Source organism: Pinus tabuliformis, chromosome 6, assembly GCF_031772625.1.
Source record: "Pinus tabuliformis cultivar Carrire ecotype Pingquan chromosome 6, CPIR1, whole genome shotgun sequence".
NCBI lineage: Eukaryota > Viridiplantae > Streptophyta > Pinopsida > Pinales > Pinaceae > Pinus > Pinus tabuliformis.
In genome coordinates, this window is record NC_142292.1 from 1272690288 (window position 1) to 1272713745 (window position 23458).

The window sequence follows — 23458 nt, forward strand, 5'->3', positions numbered from 1 at the left end:
CTCTTCTATCCTTGTTTCTTCTTGAATGCATCTTGCCATTAATTCCTCGAAACCAGGAATTGAGTAGTCCTGAACACGTACCATTCAGATGGTAATCCTCCAAGGGTTGAGAGTGCCATTTCCCTATCAGTGATAATTTCTCCAATAGATAGGAGATTTTTCTTAATCTCGGTGATTCTTAAGAAATATGCTTGCATGCTCTCATCTTTGCCCTTCTTAATTTCCTTCAGCTTATTTCTAAGCTAAGTTGCACGAAACGGGGAAACGGAAACGAGTTTCCGAAACGGGAAGCGAAACGAAACGCGACCTCCCCAAATTTTGGAAACGGGGAAACACGAATATATATAATAATATATATATATATTAAAAATATTTAAAAATTATTATTATATATATGTGCAATCATAAAGCATGAATGATACATTTACATTATATGATTATAGTTTATTACATTTAAACATTAAGATTAAATTTACATCACATTTACTCATGAGTCATGAATGATCACATAATGAAAATAAAAATATAGGAAAATCCAAAATCAACCTTTATTTATATTAGTATATGAGGCTGCAAGTACAATAAAGACTATAAGGCTGCAAGAACTATAGAGACAAGTCACAAAAGACTAATCCTCATCATAACAATCCTCATCAAAAATAGAAGCAGCACAATGCTCAACAGTGGATGGTAGTGCTGAAGAAGATGATGCACCAATTCCACTATCAGATTCGGCCTCAATATTCAGGGCAGCAAGAGAGAGATCCAAATCAACAATGATTTTCACCTATCAACTTTAGAATAGGTTTCTAGAACATCCCGGAAACCTAAAAAAAATTTAAAAACAAATTAATTTTTTTTTTTAAAAACAACACATAAATTTGGGGAAACGTGGCTCGTACGGCCTAGAAACGCGTTTCCGGCCGTACTGGCACGTTTCCGTTTCGGGAAACGTGGCAGTACGGCCGGAAACGCGTTTCCAGGCCGTACGGTACGCGTTTCCGGGTTTCGTTTCGTTTCCCGGGAGGAAACGACCCCTAGGGCCATGTTTCCTGCAACTTAGTTTCTAAGAAACTGAACTTGATTTGCATCACTAACTTTAAATAAACTCACCAGTCTATTGTAGATTTCCTTGGAGGTGTTCAGGTCGGAGATGTAGGCCACCAAGTGCTTGTCGATAGAGTCCCGGATGATCTTCTTTGTTTTGACTTCACCGGTTTTCCATTTGTTCCTGGCAACAGCGGGTGCATTTGATGGAGGCTCAACAATATTGCCTCTCACATGGTCCAACACTCCTTGATCTTCTAAGGTTAGATCGAGAGACATCTTCCATCTGTGATAGTTAGACTTCTCACGGAGCTTGTCTTTGGCAGGGAAGAGTGTTGAGGAACCCATAGCCTTGCCAATCTTCTCTTCGGTGATTGCTCTTGCTCTTGCTCGGGCTTTGTCTTCACCTCAGCTCCGATACCATGTTAAGTTATGGTATGTTCTATGCTTAGAGCAATTTACTTCTTTTTCTTATTATTATCCACAGATTAGCAATCACATGTACGATAGAACATTAAACGATCGACAGAAAAACAAGCCAAGACAAGAGACACAAGATGTGGCGGCTAGCCAGGGACAAACTGCAATATGGGGAAACCCTTTGATCAAATCTTCTTTTATCTTCAATAATTCAGCAGAGAGAAATAGTACATAAATCTGATTTACATCAGCAGCAGCAAACCCTAGATCAACCCTAAACTAGGGCAGACAATATCTTGCAAACCGATTGTCGGATCAGCTTGATTCCTTCATCAAAAAATGCGGTCTTCTGAGGAGAGTCAGTTCCACCTACAACGCAGTTCTGAGAGAGAGTTTGATGGTCAACACTGGTCAAACTTCCGATCTGCAGTTGCAGCCCTAAATTCTGCGTCCTTCCTTCCACACGTGTGAGAGAAGAGTCCCTTTCTGCGCAGTAGGAGAAGAGCCTCTTTTCTGTGCAGGAGAGAGAGAGAGATGTGATGAGATGAGTGTGTCCAAATGAGGAAAAGACCTCCTGTATTTATATACAAATGTTGATGATGAATAGATGCGTCTGTTGGGCTTCTGAGCCTACATGAGTTGCTGGTCGGCTTGATAATTATTCCATAATCAAAATAAATTCATATCTCCATAAATACTTATCGGAATCGGATGATCTTTAGATCAATCCTACACCTCTCGACGAGAGGAATCTAATAAAAATATTATCAGCCATGAATAAGATGACCCACATGGAGTTTGGCCTAGTTGCTAATTTTAACAGTTGGCCTAGGAACTATTTTTCCCCTTGGTTTTGGAAGCACCTAAGAAAGGCCTTGTGATGACCGTCCCATACCTAAGCAAGGTAACTTGTTTACAAGTCATAAGCTAGAAAGACATTTGAAGATGATAGTTGGGTAAAGTACTTTAATGCCTTTGACATTAAATATGCCCAAGTTTGATACTCTTATGGTTTGTGCACCTGTGATGTTGATCTCACTTGATTTTGTGAGCATGTTGCTAGATTTGTGCTCCCAAGTACAACTTCCATCCCTTGAGGGATTGTATGATGCTTCTCCAACACTTCAGAGGGGACAGCGAGGCCCACTTAATGACTGCACTGGGCACTTTGAAGTTTGAACTAGGATGTTGACCACTTATTGAGAAATGTTGACCTTGGGAGGCCTTTAACATAGTTGATGACACTCGTTTCTCCCTTAAGGCCCTGCAATGCCACCCTCCAGGGCTTGGTCGTTTCTTAGAGAGTTGGTGCACCCTAGAGGTAATAGGATTCCTCCAGGTTAGGTGCTAGACGAATGTTGCCCTATTTATGAGGAGATTTGATGATGATATTGACTTGGGTCCCCTTTGGAAGGGATGATACACTACTCTACATTATGACACCATGCCCTAGATCCATGTCGTATCCTTTGTGGTGCTTAGATTGATGATGTGGGTAGGTTTGAGGATGACTTGTTAATGGAGTAGTCTTGCTTGATGATCAAACACCATTTGATGAGGAGATGTGACCTTTGGGTTGAGATGCACCCCCTGAGGCATCCACAAAACCTTTTGATGATAGACACACCTTTTGGAGGTTTTTTAGCATACGTGGGGGTTAAAATGAGGCTTATTTTTATGTTTTATCATTGAGTTAGCTATCTTTGGGGGTCTCTTTGTGAGCTACCTAGCTTGTGATCACACTATTATTATTTTGGGCCTTTTAGACTAATATTAGAGAAAATTGACTTGGTTGCCCTCATATAAATAGAGGTAGGTTGATCTCTCTTTGGATGATTTTCACACACTTGGAGATCAATGTACACTAGCTAGTTTATTCTCTTTTAGTCACTATGGAGGACTAGTTGATCGAAATTGTCTCAGAGAGAATATTTTGATTAAATGGTTCTTTCTCTTGGATGATTATTGGTGATTCTTTCATGATAGTGCTAATTTATTGTAAGTATGTTCTTACATCTTGTACTTGTTGAAGAATCTAGGGCATTTGGGTTATAGTGAGATTCTTCTGACGATGATAACAATTTGTGTAGTACTTTTACTTTTCTTATTAGCACAATCTTCTTTTATTATTATTAGTGTGTGTTCTTCTTACTTCATCAAACAACTACCAAAACAAAAGAGTCATGAACACAAGATATTGGCTCTCAACCAGGGCAAAAACCTCTCTCCTAGAGAGGAAAACCCTTCTGCAAATTTCTCTTATTGAAGCTTCAATTGACAAATGCCAAACCCTAGGCCCTTTACCAACCTCCAAGCACAAGATACAATCTCTCTTTCTTTATCCTTCAAATGATGCCTTCTTTTGGGTTGCACCTTGATCTCTTCCTTTACACTCCTTCCGGCAACTGGCATCTCTTTTCTCGACAACTGCAGAAACCCTAGGTGTCCTTAGAGACCTCTTCTTTGGTGTCCTTCTTTCCTTCTCTACCTTGCTTTGCAGTTTTCTTTCTCCTTGATACTTAGGCTGGAGAATGAGTCTTTTCTTGAGGTATGCCCTTGAGGTTAGAGGCTGATCCTCTTAACCCTTACTGCTACTCTATTTTCTTTGCACGTGTGGCTGATCTAGGGCACGAGATTTCCCTTCTAGCTTGCTCCTTTCATTCACTTGAGATGGGACCCATTTCACTTGATATGGAGGCCCATTTGAGACCTCTTTTTAGCCCAACTAAAACATCTTGTAGGGCTGCAACAAGTCTACATATATGATAGTAGTGAAACTTCTCATGAGTCGTCATGATCAAACTTAGTTGGTCGAGTACTTTACAACTGCTTGAGTCACAAACTTATCTATTGGTTCAGTGACTTGAGCCTCAAGCTTTTGAAGGTATTCTTCCCTAATATGCCCTATTGAGTCATTTGGTGCTTCACATGGCTTTACATGGCCTTCTATCCCAACCAAGTGTTGTTTGAACTTCTTAATACCCCCTCCAATACATTTTTGGTAATATTTGCAGAGCATTTTGCCATCAATCATATCACAATGAGCCCATGTAGTATCCTTGGCTTTTGGAGGCATGATGACTACTACTTAGCTCTACTCCAGCAAAATCTCAACACTCTCCTTATTAATTTCCCCCTTATTAATTTCCTTAACATCATTCGTAATCTTAACATCTATTTTACAACTAAATTAAGAATATTAAATAATTTAGATCAAATTTTTTTGGGATTTTAAATAATATTAAAATATTAAAACTACTTTTTAAATAAAAATCATATTTAATTTTTTGGGATTTTAAACAATATTAAAATATTAAAACTACTTTTTAAATAAAAATAATATTTAATTTACTTGTTTGACTATTCTCCAACGACTAACCTTGGGCAATGATGCATCCTTACTATTTATTCTTGAAGATTGTACGATTTCTTTCACTTTGTTTTGAGGATGAACCACATTGGTTGGTTCGAAACGTCGACCAAATCCTAATGATGTGATTATTCCGAAAGACATTTGTCTACTCTCCAAGCTCTCAATCAAACTCACAAAAACTCCAAATGAGATGTGTGAGGCAAATGAGGGGTTGAACTTCTTTTAAAGGCTTGGAGAGGGTGTTTTTGGAGGGAAAGAACCCTTATTTCCCTTGCAAAACACCCTACAAACTTGGAAAACCGTGCTATGTGGGTCCTGTGTGGCCTTGGTAGCTAACCGCCCAGTTTCGGACGAAACTGGTTGGTTTGACCAGAAACCGGCCGATTAGGACCTATTTTTCCCTTTTTTGGGTGAAATGAAGGGTCAAACCGGTTTTTTCTACCGGTTTGACCCGGTGGGCTAGCTAACCGATTGGTTTGACCGGTTACCAGTTCAGACCGACCAGTTTTTAAAACACTGATCTCTACACACTTGGAAAAAGATGCCAACAATCATAAAGGGATTAGATTATACAATGGAGGAGAAGACTAGAGATTTCACCAAAAATCTTTTGGTGCTCCTCTTCTTGGAGTATTTCTCTAACCCAAAAACCATACAGGATAGCTTGCATATGTTAATCCAAACAAGTGGCAAATGATAACTAACATAACCCAACATACATGTAGAATGTAAAGCACAACAATTGAAACAACATCACCTCAAACAATGGAAGGAGAACACCAACACAATAGTACACTAAAGTCTTTTTATTATATGAAAATGATAATGCTCAAAATAAAAGATAATGCTCAAATAAACAATACCAATATCTTTCTTGGAAGTAATAACATTCACTCATGCATTTCATCCAGGCATTTTAGTATAAGAAGGCTTCCAAGCCATGCCCCAAGCCTCACTAAAACTAACCTCCAAGAATAAGCTTGGTTGATAGAAAGTATAGGGAAAAAGATTTTCTTGGAAAGATTTTCCATTTGGTACGAAGTAAGGTAAAAACGTTGTGACCCTGGAGTTATGAAGGTGGCTTGTCCCCTTGTAGGAACGAAGGCACACACTGGCTCGTAAGACTCAGGGGATGGGTATCGTTAATGATACCTCTGTGCCCTCGCCCCTTCTTTCTTATAGTCAGCCCAATTTTTACCCTTTGGTAAGAGCTCAAGATGAGGACTTCTCATTTAGATTAGACATTTTAGATTAAAAATAACCAAGACTAATTGCATTCAAATCTAGTGTAGGTGCATCTCATGCTAACACATCTTATGATTTCACTTGCAATTATCCATTTTTCTTGTCATTATTGAATATTTTATGTTGGCAAGCATTGTTTCATTTTCCTTTTGCAAGTAGCACATTAATTGATTTCGCTTTTGCAAGATATCTCTATATGATTTGATTTAGGCATTGATTATATTTTAAAAGCATTTTATATCTTGTATCGATTATCATGTTAACATCTTTGTCTCCATTCCATGATTGCTTTGCTTTCATTTTTTGAAGCATTCTACTTTTGTTTTGAACAAATATATCTTTCATTCCTGTCGAGCAATTTATCTTAAGGCACTGGTTTTATGGTTTTAATATGTTAATGATTTTTATTGCTCATATCATATTTTGCTCATAATTCTTAAAAGTAATCCACTTTCACTTTAACATCTCTCGTAGAACCTCACATTTCTTTTATCTTAGTTTTCCATATTAGGGACCACCCCCCATAGCTAACCTAGGAGATAGCTTAAAAGAATAGAGAGTGGGTTTAGCGTGACAACCCCTTATCTTAGTTCTCTGCCACCAACCACACCTTGTGGGGTTGAAGGCTTCTCTCACTGACTTGTAGGTAGGTGTAGGCGTTAGGGTTAACAGTTTTGACCTCATTGTATTTCATATGGAGAAAGTAGAATTTTAGATCTCACTCAAAATCCAACAAACTTAATAGTTTTTCAGGATCGGGGGGATTGCAACATCTCCATTGGATTTGTGAAAATTTCTAAACAGAAATTCTATTACTGAAGCAACTGATTTATTTCACCTACTTATTATTCCCAATAAGTTATTTATGAAATCCCTTCAGTAAATATTAAAATAAATTCTATTGCAGATATCACACCATTATATAGAAACAAATATATGCACAAGAATCAATCACATCAACACAATTATTTTTGGACAATTGTCCCCGGAAAAACCCAATGTGGGAAAACCGGTGCAACAGAGGAGGGTTTTATTAATCTTCAGCAACAATTGCTTTTACAGAAAAATTTACATAGACACTAGGAGAAAACACTTGAGACTTTTCTCTGAGACTTTCTGACACCCTGGAGAGCTTCCTTTCTCTACTGCGTCAGCCCTGCATCATTCTGCGTGGCTCTGCGCAGCTCTGGTCCCTCTCTGCATCATCCCTGCGTCTCTCTGATCTGCGTCTCCCTCTGCGCTGTCTCTCAAAGTCCCTGCATCACTTCTTTTGAGCTCCCTAATTGCTGCTAATCCCCCTTCTTCCTCCACCCTGTAACTCTCCCTTTGAAATCGATCTCCTTCTCTTAGAGAATCGTTTTTCCTTGAGATACTGAGTATCTGCTGGTGTATCTCCAACTGACCCTCAAGCCTTCTCTTATACTTTTCCTATTGAGTCTTCAACGACCGAGATTAAGTCCCTAATCAATGATTAAGATTAGATTTGGCTTGATCCTCGTCATTTAGAACCTTCTCCCCCAGTTTTATAGTAATACCCATTAATATCTTAATTTTCCTAAGTTTAGACTTAGGAACTCCATTAAAAATATTAATTATTTTAATGTCTCTCTAACCGGATGGAATTTCCCAAAACGATTTTTGGGTTTTGGAGATCTTATGTGCCTTAGCCTATCCACCAATTTTCATGGCTAGAGCACATCTGATGCTACCACAAATCAACACTCCCTCTTAGTGAGGAATGTGCTCTAGTAATGCTCCATCGCTGAAACATCACATTGATCCTTCTGCATTGGTACCTGTGCTGATGCTTGGCCTGATGCCTCACACCATCTGCACTGTTGCTTTCTGTACTACTGCCCATGACACTGCCACTGCCACTACTACATCTGTACTGTAACTCCCTCTCCATATGTTGCCCATGCTGCATTGCAACACCTTCTACTGAAATGGATTCTTTACCATCCCCATCTTCTCCCTGAAAAAACGAACTTTGTTCTTCCTAGGGCCTTGGTGAGGATGTCCGCCACCTGTTCTCCTTTAGGAGTGTAGCTTAACTGTACCGCTCCTCGTTGGAGACAGTCTCTGACAAAGTGACACCTGATATCAATGTTCTTCGACCGATCATGAAATACTGGATTCTCAGAGAGCTTGATGCAACTCTGATTATCACACATAATCCTGGTCGCATCCATCCTTCTACTGAATAGGTTCACAAGCAATTTTCTAAGCCATATGGCTTCGCACGAAGTTGTGCTAGTGGCCATATATTCTGCTTCAGCTGAGCTCAGAGGTTATGAATATAATTCATAACAAAATAACTGAATATAAATAATATAAATACTAAGTAATCAATTAGTGATTATGTTAAGAAGTCATTAGTTAAGTGAAAAGGCATGTCTAAAAGACATGCCCGGTCACGAAAGGACACTTGCTTAAGTATATATATGCAGGTCCTCATTGTAACATTCATCACTTATACATTTTATATATATAATAAATGATTATTTCAAATACCTCTTGTGTATTTTTACATTCAAGCCTCCAAGCTATCAGCTTTCATGCTTCAGTAACAGTTTTTGTTGCTTTAGTGGTATCGGAGCCATGACGCACAATATAATCATGTGGGTCTTTGAACGTTGTTCGCTGCACAATGTGCCATTACATTCACATCCTGAATGCGTTGAGCAGTTTAGTAAAATTCGAGAATCATTTTAGCATTTAGAAAAATCATATGCAGAAGTTAAAAAATGCTGAAAGGAAATCGATAATAAGGAAGATGATAATAACAATGAAGAAATTAAAAAAGATCAAGATGATGGTTCATATGAAGTTGATGTTGAAAGTAAAGGAGAAGGAGCAGATACCAAGCCAATTAGAGAACTAAGTGATCAAGGTGATGATCACCATGTAACTCGTTCAACAATAGATATGCATGATGTTTTTGGTTATTCTGGCAAGGAAGAACAACCCGAATATGCTTCTCAGCATAGTCCAGAGCAAAGTGCTGGTAGGGTTACTTCAGAGGAGGGAAGAAGTGAACAAAGGGGATTACATCAGGATGATATAATACATGATGAAGTGGATCAATATGAATCAGAAGAAGAACAACAATATGAGCAAAGGAAAAAGGAGAAACCTGTAGTCCCTCCCTTAGAGCTGGAGTTTCCATTACGCCCACCTCCAGGTCAGCTAGAACCAATGGATATTCCAGATGAGGAGAAAGAGAAGGCGACTCAGAAAGCAAAGGCACAGAAAGAAAAGAAAGATTTGGGACAACAGGAAGATTTTGATCCAAAGTTGGCAGATGAAAGAGCGCTTGAAGAGGAGAAAGAAAACCTTGACAATGTGTCAAAATCACTAAAGAACCTTGAACTTCAAATCAAGGATAAAAAAGAGCAAGCTGCATATCTCAAGGAGGTCTTGCTTTATGAAAAGAAGACAACAAGGAAAAAAGCTAAACTTGATAAGCAACCAAAACTCCTCGAGCTGAAAGAAGCAATCTCTCGGATCACTCAAAAAATTAAGAGCAGCGAGAAAGAATTGGAGAAAAAGAAAGAAGATCAGATCACCTTCACCAACAACAGCCATGAATTTGAGAGGTTTATGACTAATCTGAAAGAATTGAAGGTTGTCGATGTATTCCACGGAGGCCTACCTATCAAAAATCACAAGGAAATATTGAAAAATGAATGCCCCCAAATAGTTGTTATGACCCCTAGAAGTATTGGGGCATTGGCAGAAGACAAGAATCTCAGTCTGAAAAATATTAGGCATTTTATTCTAGATGAGTGTGACAAAATGCTAGAATCTTTGGGCATGAGGAGCGATGTACAGGCCATTTCCAAGATGACCTCTCATGACATGCAGGTCATGATGTTTACAACCACACTGAGCAAGGAAATCAGGACTGTCTGTGAGAAATTCATGCAGGATCCTATGGAGATATATGATGAGGCCAAGCTTACACTTCAAGGGCTAGTTCAACACTATATAAAACTGGCTGAGGTGGAAAAGAACAGGTAGTTGTCTAATGTTCCAGATTATTTAAAACATGGTGAGTCTAGGCAGTTTCCACGTGATCATGCTCTGGCCAATAACCTTGACGCTAAACAGATAGTCGACGAAGCTTTCAGTTATCAGTTCGACAGAGCGCTGCCCAATTTTTCTTGGCCTCAACCGCCACTTAATGTAGGCTCACCCTTCGACGTGACGTTCTTGCTTGACAATGACACGAAACAGATATGGGCCCACAAGCGCGTGCTGAGCGAAGCGTCTGCAATATTCACTACAATGCTGGCCGATGACTATTTCCAGGACACGGGTGGGGTCATCAAGGTTTCCAATATAGGATTTTCATCATTTAGATCTGTCATGCATTTCATCTACAGAGGTGAACTGGGCTCAGACGTCAAACACCTTGAGTATTACGATGATTCTGCTGCTGCTGCTACCCGACATTGTTTGCACCCTATATCACACCCGCACTGTCTTCCAGAATATCATCTGCAGCTCAAGTGCTCACTGTCATCACACCCGTTACCTGACTGGTTGTTACTTCCCTCAAACCGTGCCATGTTCACCCTTACCTTTTCCGCCCCTTACCCTTAAACAAAGGTGCGTTTAACTCGACAATTCTGTTAGGGGATTATGCCGTCGTGCTTCCATCCTTGACTCTTGTTGTTCCGACAGCCGCTGTTCCAACAAAGACCTCTGCCATCAATTTTGTGTTTGCCGCCTTCTTATCGTGCACTAGTGGTAGACCCTCCGTCAACACTCCACGTTGCCTGTTCGCCGAATACCCTCCACATCGCCTGTCCACCGTAGCAATGTTTCGAGTATTTACGTGTGGGCAACGTTTCGGCGAACCTAGCGAGCAGGTCAGCATTCTAGCGAACATGACGAACAGTTCGATGGGTTATGCAAATTGCACGCTTGAGAAGCCTATTAATTTGAGCGACGACGAACAACTCTGCGTCCACCTTGCCAGTCGACGCTTGTTAACCTTGTCTGCTGCGTAAATCGTGGTGGCCTGGTGTTGTTGATAGGTTGAGCGTAAATCATGGTGGGTCGATGTTATTGATACGTCGTGCATATTCAAATCATTGTGAATTGTGGTGATATGAGTAATTGAATTAATAAATAAAATTAATTAAATTTAATTAATTTTATTATAAAAAAAATTAGAGCTATTAAAAAAAATAGAGTTAAAAAAAAGAAATAGAGTTATTAGAAAAAAAAAAAAACGATAACCCTGTACTCAAATCAGAGTTACCAACGAATCATAGAAGATGAGCTACCAATGATGCAGTCAAAGGAAGAAAGTATTAGCGGTCAAGTGTAAAGAAGATATTTGCGGCATTCGTGGCAGATAAGAGATCAAGTCTTTTCATCAACAAGCTTTGAGGACAAAGCTTCTGAAGAAAGGGGCTATGTTATGAATATAATTCATAACAAAATAAATAAATATAAATAATATAAATACTAAGTAATCAATTAGTGATTATGTTAAGAAGTCATTAGTTAAGTGAAAAGGCATGTCTAAAAGACATGCCCAGTCACGAAAGGACACCTGCTTAGGTATATATATGCGGGTCCTCATTGTAACATTCATCACTTATACATTTTATATATAATAATTATTATTTCAAATACCTCTTGTGTATTTTTACATTCAAGCCTCCAAGCTATCAATTTTCATGCTTTAGTAACAGTTTTTGTTGCTTCATCAGAGCTACGAATTTCTGTTTCCTATTGCACCAGGAAGTCATCCCCGATCCAATGTTGAAACAATACCCAGTGGTACTTTTCCGATCTACTGAACTTCCAGTCCAATCTGCGTTAGTGAACCCACTCAGCCTGATGTCATTACCTCTAGTGTACAATAGTCCATGCTCGACTGTTCCTTGTATATACCTGAGAACATGTTTGGTTGTTGCCCAATGTGCCCTCTTAGGTTCCACCATGCACTGTCTGAAGGTGTTGACAACGTAACAAATGTCTAACCTGGTATTGACCAGAGACATCAGGGATCCTATGAGCTGCCTGTACAAGGTGGGATCAACATTTTTATCTTCTGATGCATCAATTTTCTTCCAGTTGGTGATCATTGGAGTAGCCATAGGCCTATAGTCCTTCGTCCTGAATCTCTGCAGGATTTCTGTAGCATATCTCCCTTGTCCAAGGAAGAACTCACCCTTCTGCTGCCAAACTTTCAACCCCAGGAAATAATACATCTGTCCCAAATCCTTCATGTCGAATTTTGTGGTCAGATTCTTCTTGTAGTCCTTGATGAGCCTGGATGATCCTATCAGTAAGATATCATCCACATATAATACTAGGACTATAGGCTCATTCTCTATAACCAAATAGTAGAGATTGGGATCTGCATCACTCTTAACGAACCCCATTTTCTGCAAGGAGCCATCAATTCGACCATACCATGCTCTAGGTGGCTGTTTAAGCCCATGCAAGGCTTTCTTTAATCTGCATACATGAGATTTCTTCTCATGTGTCTCAAAGCCTTCTAGTTGTTCAATGTATACTTCCTATTCTATTACCCCGTTCAAGAATACCGTCTTGACACCCATCTGATGAATCTCCCACCCCATCTGTGCTGCAAGAGATATCATGGTTCTAATAGATGTATACCTGGCTACTGGGGCGAAGGTCTCTTCGTAATTTATTCCTTCCTGAGCATACCCCTTTGCCACAAACCTGGCTTTGTATTTCTCCACACTGCCGTCTGCAGTGTATTTGATCTTGTAGGTCCATCTCGAATCTACCACTGATCTGTCTTGAGGCCTAGGCACCACTTCCCAGACATCATTCACCATTAGAGAGTTGTATTCCTCCACCATCGCATCCACCCATACTTGATGCTGAACGACCTGCTGAAAACTGGAGAGTTCCCCAACCTGAGCTACTAAGGCCTGGTATCTGTCTCGTTGTCTTCGCTCCCTTTTACTATTCTTGAGTGCACCAATGAATTCTTCTGCATCCCGTAGAATATGTTGGAGTTCCTAGCTCGTTCTTCCTCTGGTAGTAGGCGCATCTGTCAACTCTTCCTCTTCCTGTGTTTCCTCCTGTTCTGAAGGAGAATTTCTGGTACTAGCTTCCGCTAGTTGAAGTGGTTTGACCAACAACTCATCTTTTGACTGCTCCTCGGAAGGCATTTCTCGAGATTTTTTGAAAGTTGTATCCTCCATGAACTTTACATCTCGTCGAACTACTACCTTCCTACTCCCTAGAAGACAGACTCTATATGCCTTAGCATTTTCACTATATCCCACAAGATATCCTTTCTCTGCAGTTTGATCTAACTTCTTCCTCTTCTCTTTGGGTATACGACAATATGCTAAACTCCCAAATATCCTGAAATGACTAACTTCAGGTATCTTCCCGGTGAAGACCTTCTTTGGAGTAATCTTGCCCAATGCCCTATGAGGAGTTCTATTTTGGACATAGACTGCCATGCTGCATGCTTTTGCCCATAGGAATTTTGGCATATCTTGATCATACATCATTGCCCTAGCTGCTTCCACAATAGTCCTGTTCTTCCTTTTTGCTACTCCATTCTGCTCCGGATTGTAGGGAGCTATCCACTCCCTTCTGATGCCCTCCCTAGCGCAAAAATCGGTGAAGTCCTTGTCAACATACTCTCCATCATTGTCTGAGCGCAACAATTTTATCTTCTTTCCTATCAGATTCTCCACTAGAGCCTTGAACTCTTTGAATCGACCGAAAACCTCATCTTTGGTTTTCATAAAATAGATCCAAGTCTTCCTGGAATGGTCATTGATGAAGGTGATGAAGTATTTAGCACCACTAAGAGCTTTTGTGTACATCGGTCCGTAGATGTCTGAGTGTATCAATCCTAGTACACTCGTGGCCCTATTGTTACTTCTTGGAAACATTGCTTTGGCATACTTGCCCAGAGCACACCCTTTGCATACATAATCTCGTTCGGTACTAAGATTTGGAACTCCTGTTACAGTTTTTCTGAGAATTCTCAGAGCGCCATGGTGCAAGTGTCCCATCCTTTTGTGCCATAGTTCATTCAAATCATTGTCTCATTATTGCCTATTAGTGCCATTGGTGATTCTAGCTGCAACCTGTACAACCTGTTACTTTTGATTCCGATCTAGACCTTCTTTTGACAACTCGGGTGTTTGATGTATACTTTCTCCTTGATGAAGAAACTTCATAGCCCTTGTTTTGAAGTTGAGATACGGAAAGTAAGTTCATCCCCAGTCCTGGCACATGCAGCACATTGGTAGCTCGGAACTGCTCTCTTGTTTCTGTTTGAAAAACTATAGTACCTTTCCCTACTGGAGTACACTTTGCCTTATTCCCCATGGTGATCTGAAAATTCATTTTTTCTTCTTGATAATCTGAAAAACATTCTCGGATTTCTGTCATATGCCAGGAAGCTCCACTATCTATATACCAAACCTTCGAGGAGGCAGAGCTTGCTAACTTCTTCTTCCAATCTGGAAGCCAACATAGAATAATCGTAATTTCTGTCTCTTGTGCATTCTTCTGAAAATCTGCATGAGTCTCCTTGAGTGGATGCTTCTGCATCATGCTCTTGACCCATAATTGATTTTCCCTTCCTGTCACCGAATCTTTGCTCTGATACCATGTGAAAATTTCTAAATAGAAATTCTATTACTGCCGCAATTGATTTATTTCACCTACTTATTATTCCCAATAAGTTATTTATGAAATCCCTTCAGTAAATATTAAAATAAATTCTACTGCAGATATCACACCATTATAGAGAAACAAATATAGGCACAAGAATCAATCACATCAACACAGTTATTTTTAGACAATTGTCTCTGGGAAACTGGTGCAGCAAAGGAGGGTTTTATTAAGCTTAAACAACAATCGCTTTTACAGAAAAATTTACATAGACACTGGGAGAAAACACCTGAGACTTTTCTTCGAGACTTTCTGACACCTTGGAGAGCTTCCTTTCTCTACTGCGTCAACCTTGCGTCATTCTGCGTGGCTCTGCGCAGCTCTGGTCCCTCTCTATGTCATCCCTGCATCTCTTTGATTTGCGTCGCCCTCTGCGCTGTCTCTCAGACTCCCTGCATCACTTCTTCTGAGCTCCCTGACTCCTGCTAATCCCGCCTCTTCCTCCACCATGTAGCTCTCCCTCTGAAATCGATCTCCTCTTTGAGAATCGATTTTCCTTGAGATACTGAGTATTTGTTGGTGTACCTCCAACTGACCCTTAAGACTCTTCTTATACTTTCCTGTTGAGTCTTCAACGGCCGAGATTAAGTCCCTAATCAACGGCTAAGATTAGGTTTGGCTTGATCCTTGTCATTTAGAACCTTCTCACCCAGTTTATATTAATACCCATTAATATTTTAATTTTCCTAAGTTTGGACTTAGGAAACTCCATTAAAAATATTAACTATTTTAATATCTCTCTAACCGGATGGAATTTCCCAAAACGATTTCTGGGTTTTGTAGATCTTATGTTCCTTAGCCTCTCCACCAATTTTCATGGCCAGAGCACATCCGATGCTACCACAAATCAACAGGATTTTGTCATGTACGAGGGTATGGAACTAGTATTTAATCAAGAACACCAAAATCTCTATGTACCTTGATGTTAGTGGCATTGGTTGTCGAATTCCTCTATCATGACCCTACTAAAAATGTACCCATCACTCAAACAAAATCTTGACTTGACATGCTTCATTTTTTCTATCTTATTTTAATGCTTAGAGGGTGATATTAATGATGAAGATCCCAAGGGAACCGACATAGTATTGACTCCTTTTGTTCTGTTTTCTCTCTTGGTTATGACTGATCTATCTTGGTGAGTTTATGGTGCATGAACATCATGTTTGTCATTTAAGTGCAGTTATAAAACTGCAGCCTTATTTATTTGAGTTAGGGTTCAGTAAGGAGATCATCCTAGATCTACTATCTCTTTCGATAATATGAAGGTGATTCAGAAGAATTACTTGTGCTTTGTCTTTAAAGTTTATACTATATGTTTGCTTTGGTAAGGAAAAGTCTTTCTTATTTTATAATAATAGAAAAAATACAGTAATGATATAAACCCCCGCTGGTTTGACACTCGGGGGAGATAAACAGAAACATTTACTGGTTCATGGTGCCCCGAAACCAAAATCATTGGAATTTGAAGTTCCCCTGTATTGGTACCTAGTTGACCTAGCACCATGAGTACGGAACAAATTTGCATACTGCTGTTATTTAGAAATACTATCTCATTAACTGGATATTGACTAGGCTTTATTTTAATTATAGAATGTTGTATTTGAACTGTTAACTCCTGGGATGTGGTGTAAAATGTCATATCGGTTTAGGCCTTGAAAGAGAAGAATCATGGGATATGCCAAGTCTTACACCACATCTAGTATTGATGGAGAGTTTTAGATAAAGTATAAAAGGTTTAGAGGATCAGTGACAATCATTTGATTTAAATGGTTGTATTTTTGTTGATTCAAATGGATACCTTGGCTAGGAAATATTTATATTCAGTTGTCAATTTGAAATAAAGACGAATCAGAATAAGTTAGCATGGTTGGGTTTCTTTCTAGTTTCTATCTATTTCTATACTTTGCAAGGCTTTTAAATTGCAATGCACTGATTGTTCACTTGCGCACACGCCATGTTTTGAAACTCATCTTCTGATACCCAAGACAATTGCAAATTCTTTATTTGTAGGCTTTTATGTAAAGTTTATCAGAGATATCATATTTAGGTTCTGGTTCCTTTGATGTTTCCTGCATGCAGGTATTATATCGTGTATCTCTTTTAGTCCTGTGTATAATGGGTTGCTTGCTGCTGGATCCTACAATCGAACTACTGCATTATATGCTGAGGAAAATGCAGAACTTTTATTTGTCCTACATGGCCAAGAAGGTGGTGTTACTCAGGTATTCATCATTTTCATAATTATTCTTATTGTTTTTGTAAGTTGGGAAATAGGAGGAAAGTTCTAGTTCTTGTGGAATAAGGGAAAAGTTCAAAACCTCTACTAGATGAAGAAGCTCATATTGTATCATGTTTGGTCAGGTTCTTTTTTCAAGGGATGGAAACTATCTCTACACTGGGGGACGTAAGGTAATTGTGCTTCTACAATTTTTTTTTAATTGATCATGGCACGAAAACATGCATCTTTTCTGATATTTTGTCTGAAATTAGAGGATGTATCTATGTCATGGTCCAATGCTTGTTCAGAAACCCCCTATCTAGTAGGTCACTGGGGGAACTGAAAAATACAATGCTGTTATTTTGGTTAAAATGAAATGGGGAGGGTATATTGTTTGTCTGTTAGAATGGTATTATATTCTAATTAACATGTTATTTTCTGATTTGTTCAGACCTTCACTTGGATATTCTTTTAGATGCATGTCATGATAGACTATATTGTAATCACTTTATCCTTTTGTTGGAAAATATGTTTAGGCATATGCTATTGGAAAAATTGTGATCAGCCATTGAAACAGTTAATGCAAGGGTGTAGTGTTATGTGGCAAGTTTATTTCCAAAGAGGTTCACCCTATTTCATAGTGTTGATTTCTCAAGCCCTAACGAATACAATTATATTGATAAAGGAAAAATACAACCATATTGAACTATTCAACTTTGACACATGGAGATAGACTGTACGGAAAGTTGTTGATGTGACCTTCAAGCAAAAATGACAAAATAATAAGGTGGTACAAGTGTGTTAGACCACAATGTCCATGCAGGCATGGCGTCACATGCATGTGTAAATATTGGGAAGTATATGAATACATACCCTTCTTGAGGACACCTACCGCTTGTTAGTTTACTACAAGGCCACTAATCATGGTGCTTGCTGTAATCACTAATGTATATGTGCTAGACTTCAATGTATTACTGTGACAAGTTTGAGCAATGAGCAGTTCACATTAGCAGAGGAAATTAGTAAAATGTCCCTTGAAATTGTGAGCAAAGTTGCAAACAAAATGAAGATATGTGAGGATATGGAGAATCAAAATTGTCAAACTTTCTTGACTAGACCGGAAGTTTGGTACTTAGTAGTTTATAGGCACCGTTGTTTATTTGTGGTCTGACATATAGACATCAAGATCAGGAGGCGAGAGACGTAGTGTGCACATCAAAATGTAATGATAAATGTGTCAGATATGTCAGATGTAGACAACTAAAAGCTCTTAAGCACAGCAATTAGTATTGAAGACCTGAAACAATTGTCATTGTAAGAATAATGTCAGTTAGGGTAACGCTCTACTGGCTCACATCATGTGAACAACATGAATAATGTTTTATCTGATAGAGAAATGTGTCAGTAAGAGACTGACTAATGAATTGAGTAGACATTGTCAGTGGTTGCTGATAAACTTTCTTTTTAATATAAAGGCTCAAAAACATATGGGAAATTCAAATTTTCCTGCAAATTTTTTGATAGGCAGAACTGTCTGCAATGGTATGTAATTGGCAGTTAAATTTGGCATGTGTAAAATTATCTAAAATGTAAAAATTTGGAAATCTGATTCCAGAAATAATAATGAATGATGATGTAGTGTTGTTGGTCGATGAAGTTTCAGTAACAGGTGCACATGACTCTTCCAGAATCAGCTAAATTATGTGTTTAGAGAAGACATTAAAGAAGGCCTTGAAGATGTAAGGTATGGTCACAAAAAAGCTATATTTGTGCTTTGAGTGGTGATCATAAAAAGGGTTTAGTTGATATAATTCAGATTGATGTGGTGTTGGGTTTGTTACTGGCTCAACGCTGACAGTTGCCTGGGCTGGAATGTTCCGGCATAAGGAAGACAATATTTTGACATGTATTAAGTGAAACTAGACAGCGTGCATGTACCCCTGAAAGACTAGAAAAACAGTCAAGAAAAAGAGAAGGGGAAAAACTGGTTGCCCTCTGAGAGCAAGATATGATTATTTTTTAGTCAATTAGGTGCAGTGAACAAGGTTCTTGTAATCTTGTGATCAGCTAATATTGGTTGACCCATAAAATCTGATCCACATGTGGACATAGAACAATAAGCGTGAGAAGTTATTTGGGCATAATTATAAACTTTTCATGTTTATCCTTACAGACTCTACACTAATTAGCAGAGATTCATGATACTAACTGGGTCTGAAATGTTCACCAAAATATTAAAATATATAGACGTGGTTCCTTGTGAAGCTAAATAGCACGGGTATGTGTACCCTTGGTCAGATTCTTCGTAACCATACCTGTACCCATGTTTTGGAAACATAACCATAGCCTGTCGTACCCTGGCCAAATTTGGAGATGTATCCTGATATCAGGTACATTGATGCTAATTTTATAAATTAAAAAGCCCCAATAAGGTCACATTTAGGGTGGCCCAACATGAGACATAAGAGAACCATGCGTTGCCCCCTTTTATACCTTTAAATCCTAATTTCGTGCCCATTCTTACATTTTCAGTTTGCTTATGTGAGCTTGGAAGAGATTAGTAGAGAAGAATAGGAAATAGGGCATTGTTCATTGTTTTAATTGCAGAGGCGGTGTTAGGGAGCGTGGTCAAGATTTCCAGAGATTATGTGATGTTTCTTTTTCTGGTGTTCCTCATGTCATGGTTAAGATGGACTTTCAGGGTTGGAGGCAGACACGTCATATGTGCAAGTTTACTACATCAGTGGGCCCAGGGGCTTTGGAGATGTTTCTTGGGGTTTTGAGGAGTTTCTATGGGATCCAATGGCATATTCCATCCTTTGCACAACTTGCCTTTCATTCCATTGCATTTCGACAATTTCAAAAAACAGAGTTATTATTGGGCCTAACTCAATTAATTACGCTTATGGTGACATTCTGAGAGGAATACTTGACGGAACACCTTAGTGTAATAGATCGTTGGAACCACAACGAGAAGATCTATAGGATGGGATGGTTAGAAGTGATTTTTAGTGACTTGAAGAGGCATGGTGGCCATTTTATTCTTTCCCCACATTAAAAGAATATTTAATTGAAATAAAAAGAGGGAAATGTGCCCAATGATTAAAATAATCATGAAATAGGAGGTTCTAGTTAGGATATTCTGACACATAGGAAATAGTTAAGCATATGTTGGTCTAGTGTAGAGTTAGGTAAAGTGTGTTTCTTTACTATGTACTTTTGTAACTTACAATCTGATGGTCACGATATGTAGTGATCCGACGATTCCTTCTCTCCTTGGTATTACTGACACTTGGTCCGTGGCTTAACACCCGATTGGTCCATGATCTCTATTTAAAGAGCATGGAGGGTCATTTGTAGGGTAACCGTTCATGAGAGAAGCTTATGTAAATTTTCATTCTTTATTAATAAATTCCCTGAAGTGGCCACGTTGGCTCAGGCCGTGCACTGTTTCCCTCTTTGCGGGTTTTAACCATGTCAACAATACTGGTGTATTAATCTGTGATCTGTTTGTGAGTAGTGTCCTTTGGTGTTCTGTCTGAGGAACTTACCCTGTAAATTCCTACATGGTATCAGAGCCAAGTTGAGGGCCGCATCCGTTGGTGATCCAAATCTGAAGCCGGTAGAATTGCATCCAACTGCCGTTTCCCAGATTTACTGTTTCTAACTGCTTTCGGGCCGAGAGGACTACTCTATTGTGTTAGGAGCATCTGTTCCAGTGAAGAACCCCTTTCGTTTCACGCGAAAAGGTTTCCAGTAGCCCTAGCTACGTCATTTTTAAGATCTAGAGGTATACAATGTTTATTTGCAGTTTTTAGTTATTTTCTTTCTGTTTATTTCAGTTTATTTAGCTCTTTGTTTTTTTTTTATTTCCAGATATATACCTTTCATTTCTGTGTATGCTCTTTGCCCGTGACTCTGTGCGATCTGGGCAAATTAGAAACAGAAAGGAAGGATTTTTCTCATGCGTATGCACTTTTCTGCCACGCCTTAGTGCGATCTCGGAAAATCAGAAACATTGAGTAAATTATTTAGTTTTTAGCGAAAACTAACTTCAAGCCGTAAAGTTTGTTTTTTTTTGTATGCCCATGTTGGGTTTTGTGTATTTTGTTTTGTAAGCAAAAAAGAGCTTTCTCAAGTAAGCACGCACTCCAAAGCTTCAGTGACTAAAAAAAAAAACTCCTTCCTCTTTTCCAAAAATTACTAACCTTTAAATCTAGCTCACTTGGTCCAAAGCTACTTTATGAGAATAGAGGTCTTGAGTTCAAGTCTTTCTTTTTGTTGAGCTAATTAGATTAAGTTTGGAAAGGGGGCAGATTTTTTTAAATATAACATTATCATTCATTTTTGCACATTCCTGCACTTCGTCGGCATCTTCAACAACTTTTATTCAAAAAGCCATAACTTCTTCATGCGGAAGCCGTTTTCAGATCCGTTTTTTTTTGAATCAATCTATTTTTTCGAGATCTTTCCATTGGAACACTTATTTTTAGCATTTACAGCTTCAGTTTCTGTTAAAATGGAAAGTCCATGCCAAGTTATTCCTGACAACAACAACTACTTCCAATGGTGGTCCTACATTGTGCATTTACTTAGAAGTAAAGGTCTTTACAGAATAGCCTCAGGCCAAGAAACCAAACCGAAAGATGAAAATAAAGCAACCAAATGGGAAAATAGGCAAGATCAAGCACGTGGGTTGATAGGGATGTCTATTTCTCCAGACCTTAGATTCCATATCGCAGAACTTGATACTCTTACTGAAGCAATGAAACAAATCACTAATGTTTTTGGAATTAAAAATGAACTTAGAGCCCATCAACTCGAAAATGAGTTGCTTACATTGGACCCCAATAATTTTTCTTCCATTGAAGATGTTTTGTCCAAGTTTAAGACCCTTAGACTTCTCTTCGAAGGTGTTAAGGTTAAGAAAGAAGATGGTAACCTTATCTATTCCATTCTTACTAAGTTGGGACCAGCCTACTCTGTGTTTGTTTCCACCCTCCATTCTACAAGAGAAACTTTCATTTCTCAAGGACAAGACTACAAGTCCCCTTCCTTTGATTCCTTTTGTAATTCTTTAATAAGAGAACAAGAAAAACTCTTACACCTTGGTCTTCTTAACCTTGGAAACTCTTCTAAGAAAGCCTTAGCTGCCGAGCAGCAACCAAATTCAAAGAATCCTAAGAAGCCGTATCCTAAAAAGAATGGTCCTAAACCAAACAAGGGTCCTAAGCAATTTCAGCCTCAAAATGAAAAACCATTTCAACAAAATGATAAGGAAAATATAAACAAAGGGAAGAAGACTAATCGACATTGCCACTTTTGTAATCGAGATGGCCACTTAGAATCCAAATGCTTTAAGAAGATGGAAGCCTTGGAAGCAACAATGAAGAAGCATAACATCCATTTAGAGCACTCTTCAACTTCAACTTCATCTTCAGGAATAACACTTTCTGCATGTGGTTGTCAAACATCTCGGTCTGGATATGCACTAAATGTATCTTCTTCTTATAGAGTTCAGGCTTCTGTGATCCATATCAAGATTGTGAGAGATTTTTCAGCGAAAATCACATGGAGTATCATTTGTCGACGCGTTTCGAACCAACTAGTGTGGTTCATCGTCAAGACAAGTTGAAGAAACAGATCCAGCTTAGCATGATAAATAGCCTGAGCAGAGTCTCCAACGGCTATATTGATTAACGGCTAATTTTGACCTTAGGAGCTAGGTCAAAATTGTAATTTATTAATTTAATATTTTTACTATTATTATTATTATTTTTCTATGGAAATAAGTTAAATTAGGTAAATGGTTGGTTTTAAAAAGGAATTTATTTATAAAAATAATAAATATAATTATAATACTAGGTTATTAAAAGTTAGGATTAATCATTTCAATGGTTGATTTGAAAAGAAAAGAAAATTTATTTAAATGATTTAATAATTAATATTGGCATTATACATATATATAAATATTTTTATACTTAAAATCATAATAATAGGTTGACGAGTATTTTTATTCAATCATAATTTAATGGTTAGTTTATTCAAAAGATGTTACGTTAGTTAGAAAATGAGTTAAAAATAATTAGATTAGAATTTCAACGTAAAATTAGTTATATAAAGGACCTTAAGGAATGTAAAATATATATAAAATTAATTAAAAAGGGAGCTGATTTCTAAGAACTATCAAAGTTAAAAGCAAATTGGAAAAAAGTAATATTAAAATTTTTAAAATAAATAAAAGGGAACAATAATTAAATAATATTGAATAATATTAAATAAATAAAAATCAGTTCAAAATAATGTCAGTTAAAAAAAAAAATAATAATAATAAAAAAAAAATAAATAAATAAATAAAAAAAAAAAAAAAAAAAAATAAATAAAATAAAATAAAAAATAATAATAATAATAAAAATAAATAAATAAAAATAAAAATAAAATAATAAAAATAA

At 38.0% G+C, this 23458-nt stretch overlaps 1 protein-coding gene across 5 annotated transcripts in view; it reads left to right on the forward strand.

Moving 5' to 3' along the window:
• LOC149263294 (Transducin/WD40 repeat-like superfamily protein) overlaps positions 1 to 23458 on the forward strand; it is a 403412-nt gene that overhangs the window by 194511 nt on the left and 185443 nt on the right. For all 5 annotated transcript variants that reach the window (XM_089426056.1, XM_089426049.1, XM_089426052.1 and 2 more), the window contains exons 9-10: positions 16868 to 17010; positions 17150 to 17197. In XM_089426056.1, the coding sequence (XP_089282182.1) occupies positions 16868 to 17010; positions 17150 to 17197 (191 nt within the window). The remainder of the gene's footprint in view (positions 1 to 16867; positions 17011 to 17149; positions 17198 to 23458) is intronic.